At 33.1% G+C, this 4740-nt stretch overlaps 1 protein-coding gene across 2 annotated transcripts in view; it reads left to right on the top strand.

Annotated features, from left to right (window-relative positions):
* The first annotated feature begins 693 nt into the window (after positions 1–693).
* The window catches only part of LOC130242870 (myelin basic protein-like), a 43807-nt gene continuing 39760 nt past the window's right edge, over positions 694–4740 (top strand). The window contains exon 1 of one of the 2 annotated variants that reach the window (XM_056474808.1): positions 694–880. In XM_056474808.1, the coding sequence (XP_056330783.1) occupies positions 879–880 (2 nt within the window). In that variant the 5' untranslated portion in view covers positions 694–878. The remainder of the gene's footprint in view (positions 881–4740) is intronic. The other variant, XM_056474809.1, reaches the window with a different exon arrangement.

Below are 4740 nucleotides of genomic sequence, written 5' to 3' on the forward strand. Positions count from 1 at the left end.
AAGCTATACAATATTATATTTGTACATATTCATTAGATCAGTCAGTACTGAAGCCAAATCTGGAGCTTATCTAACATAATAACTTATGAGAACGGTCCAAAAACTAGTACACCCAAATTTATATGTTATAGTAAAATATTTAATACAAATTTTAAAAAGAGGAAAAATCAAGAGAAGCAAAAAAATTGAAGTTTAATTTTGTAGATTGTGATTTTTTTTTTTTTTGCAATATTTTGCTTGAATTTAATTGTATTATCTTTCAATTTCTAAATATGTTTGGTGACTAAAACCTTATTTTAATAAATATATCTGTTTAATAAATCTGTTTTGTTTAAATGCACCAAAATACATTGCTTATATTCACTGAGAAATAGATACAAATATTCATTTTCATAATGGTGTGTAGCCATTTATGCTGAGCACTGTAGATAGATAGATAGATAGATAGATAGATAGATAGATAGATAGATAGATAGATAGATAGATAGATAAATAAAATGATAAAATATATATTTATAAAATAAATAAAATAGAATACAATTTCAATAAAAGTAATTACATTTAATTTTAGTTACAAAACTGTGAACTGGTGAAGGTATGCTGTTGCATAAAACCTGTGATAAGCGTATTTCCCCATTTGGATGGCTTCGTAAACATACGTGAGGTTTCATGGCCCCACCCCACTGAATAACACAGCACTACCTAAAAGCAGGAAGTACATTAGTGGATCATCCATCCAAACCACATGCAACTGATACAGAAAAACAAAGCCTACAACATATTATTTTGCGCCGATGTGGATTTTTTGATGCACTGCTGAGGCGAGCAGCCGAAAACTGACATCTACATATCGCCTGGACGCGTTTGGGCAAACAAGTATGTATGTGCGTGTTTGTGTCTGTTCATCAAATCACGACATCCTATACGGTGCCGTTGCCAAATTTGCTTGAAATTAGCTGTATTATTTATGCGCAGTATTTTTCCAAGCTGAACGTATGGTATTGTCGGTGGCTTTTAGTTCTGTCAAGACGGTACCCGTTTCTCATGTAATTCTAATTTGCTGCGAGCACCTCTGCAACTTCTGTGCCAGATGTGAGGTGTTGTTACCTGTATTTCCTGGCCCTGTCACTCGCTCAAAAAGACTGATGGGACCATTTTCTGTACAATTTAACATACGTTCTTGTTAACAAATGAGCATTGTTATTTTCCTGTTTACCAAGAGGCCCCGATTTGTGGCAAAATATCTTGTGATGTCACTTTCATTTGCATGTACGCTAATCAACTAAAGCGCGTGTCGAGCAGATGTGAGGAGATATCAGTCCAGCTGTTGCAACACTATCATATATTTCGTACATATTTTTGTACATTATGAAGGTAATAATTTTAGTAACGTACATTTGTAGACAGATGACAGATTACTGTAAGACAGGAAGCACATTTTAGACCTTTTTTCATCGAGTTCCCTCGTGGTGTTTTCAACCTTCGACCAGTTTTTGGCGAATTTAATACATGTAAACGATTTCCAAGCATCAAATTCACATTGAGTACACATTATTCTGAGATTTCATGTGATAATACGACCGAGAAGTGCCAATTTCCGCGTTTTTGGTTCTTGTTCAGATGGAAAGTAATGTGGGCGATATTAGCTGGAGTCGTATTTTCGTCGAGTACGTGGATTAGATGTGGTGGGCGGGAAGGTACAGGCGGCGTCTCGACGATTCAAAACAACTCGGTCGAGGGTCTCACCTGCCGGTTGTGTCAGGAATTTCGCCCTCTTCTGTCAGTGGTCCGCAATACACGCAACATAATGAAAATACATTGAAAAGAGTTACTGCCTTTTCTCGGTTTGCTTTCTGAAATATCATCACATGTAGGCTACTATCATCCGTGTTCACAGAAAATATACACTCTAATCTCTAATCAGAGTGCGAATTACACATTGACGATCCGGGGGGTGGGGGTGATTAACTTTTTGGATTAATGTAATGCTTCAGCAATTTATATATTTATTGTTAATTAGATCTAGTTTATTGATTAAACATATTTAAGTTTTCAGTTTGTTTGAGGGATATTTATTGTATTCTGTATCCTCTGATTATCTCTTTCAGCTATTTCTGTAGGTCAAACTATACAAACTCCATATATACGAATCTATTTTACGGAAAAAGAGTCTTGTGAACACTTTTGATGTTTTAGACTGTTAAATGATTTTTTTCTTGCATAGACCGATTGGCCTGATTTTGCATTCACAATGGTATGAACCGTTATAAGGGTGGTCAAATGTATATTTATATAGTCAATTATTTTAATTATTAACATTATTATTTAAAAACCGATCAGAGTGAACCATTTCTCAGTATTAAGGGCTGACCCCCATACATCTTGTTTTGACATCCTTGGATCGAGTATTAATTAGGGGGGTCAATCCCCCCAAACCTCCCTGTAATTCGCACCTTGACACTTAACACTGGTAAGTAACTTTACAGTTGTGTTCCATTCATTGTTTAAAAACAAGAAAGCAGAACATATTTAAAAATTATAGATGTAGCTTATTTACAGACAACCTTATCAGTTATCTATCCATTCATCCATCTATGAATTATCTTACAGTAACTGCAACATTGTTTCTATAAAACATGCTTATTATGGAAAGGGAAGCCCTGTGTTTGTTTTTTTGTGTGTGATGGAACTGGATAAAGAGGTTAAAAAGGAAGATGTAAATAATGACATTATAAATACATCCTAATTTTTTGTGAATATTATAATGTAAATAAATGTAAACGATTAAAGACTTACTATGGTGAGGTCTGCTTTGGCCATGTGCCTTTAATGGTCTGTAACCCCCTGTCTGAGAAGCATTGTTTTGGGCGACGTCTATAATGAGTCTATGCTAATCTTTAAAAAATAAAATAAGTAAATTTTTTTTTCATGAGAAAAAGCTCTCAACACAAAAAAATTGGTCATCCACATTGAAATGTTTAAAAACATGTACATTCCCACTGGCATGGCTTCATAAGGGGGCCAGTTTAAATTACAAGATTAGCCCACCCTGACTCCCAACATATTGCAAAATTTGTGCAGTGGGATATAGAATCTAAAAGCAACATGAAACGTGATCGAGGTCTTCAAAAACATCTTTATAACCAGGAAGGTATTTAATGTTGGTAGTTTAAACAATTATATAGTATAATTATTATATATTATAATAAAATGATTAATACATTGTTATAATTTTTTAAGTTAAGTGCATAAAAATCTAGATTTAATTTAAATTTAGACAAAAAGGTGAATAATTAATTCTAAACAGGATCATGATTACACATTACAAATCTACAAAGTTTGTGATCAGTAAAAAATTCAAAGCTGAGTATCCATAACTGAGTCAGATTATTATAATATGCTGCTGAAGAAATATTTTGCATTATTACTTTACCCGTTTTGAAAAGTGTGCTGCTTCATATTTGTATAGAAACCATGATATATTTCCATTCAAAAGTAACATTGGAAAATAAAAACGTTTATTAAACAAGGTCACATAAAATTGACCAAAGTGATTGGACATAATTATTAAAAAAGATTTCATTTAAAATAAAGTGGTGATTCTTAACTTATGATCAAAGAATGCAGAAAAATAAAACGAGCCATGGTTTCCATAAAGTTGTAAAGCAGAAAAAAGGTCATCAATGATAAAAATCATCAAAAAATAATAACTAAATTAAGAACAATAAAACGAGAACAATAAAACAATAAAATAAGAACAATACACTAGAGAAATAATGCTGAATATTCAATTGCAAATCACATACATTACATAAAATATACTATAATAGCAAACTGTTGGTTTTAAGTTAAATTAATGTGTAACTATTACAGTTTCCAATTGATTCCAATGTAAATTTCTCATACAGTAACCTATTACAGTGTGAGAAGGCCCTATTACATTGAATGATGATTAATTATTAAATAAAGAACCAAACATTTCATTACATTTTGAGAAAAAAGATGATAGTACTTGATAGTAGAAGTACTAAAAATGTAGTACTTCTTGTAGTAAAGTATGCTTTGTTGTTACATTGTGAGTTGCTGCATCTGTTCATTTCTCAAGGTACATAAATAAAGTACGTCTTTTCCCCAGATTTCAGCTAGCAATCGCTCTGTAATTAACAACATCTCAAACTCATAATTATCCCATCTGGTTCCCCATCATAACAACAAAAGTGAGGGCAATAAGAAGAAGCACTCCCGCAGACATGCTTGCACCCGTAAGAGAGAAAGAAGAGAATTTTTAAACTTTAAAGTGATAGTTTATGCCAAAAAAATGAAAAATCTGTCATTAAATACTCATACTCATGTCATTCCAAACTTGTAGGACTTTTGTTCATCTTCAGCACACAACTTTTGATTAAATTCAAGATTTTTTTTTTTTATTTTAATTTTTTTCCTAGACAGCAAGTGTCATGAAACATCCAAAGCCCAGAAAGGTATTAAAAACATTGTCAAAACAGTCTATGGCTGTGTCCGAAATCGCCTACTACTCAGTAGGCACTGCGTTTGAATTTACTATACGACCGTTAGAAAAGTATGTTCTATACAGTATCAATGTGAGTAGTTTGAATGGATGAACTACATCCACCATTTTGTCATGATCATGTGACCTACCCGCATCATTTGCGTCGCTTTGCTCCCATTCATGAATTCTCTCACAGGGCATCATGTGATAGTGTAGGGTGCATCGGATGC

The sequence above is a fragment of the Danio aesculapii genome, chromosome 16 (genome assembly GCF_903798145.1).
Source record: "Danio aesculapii chromosome 16, fDanAes4.1, whole genome shotgun sequence".
In the NCBI taxonomy this organism is placed as follows: Eukaryota; Metazoa; Chordata; class Actinopteri; order Cypriniformes; family Danionidae; genus Danio; species Danio aesculapii.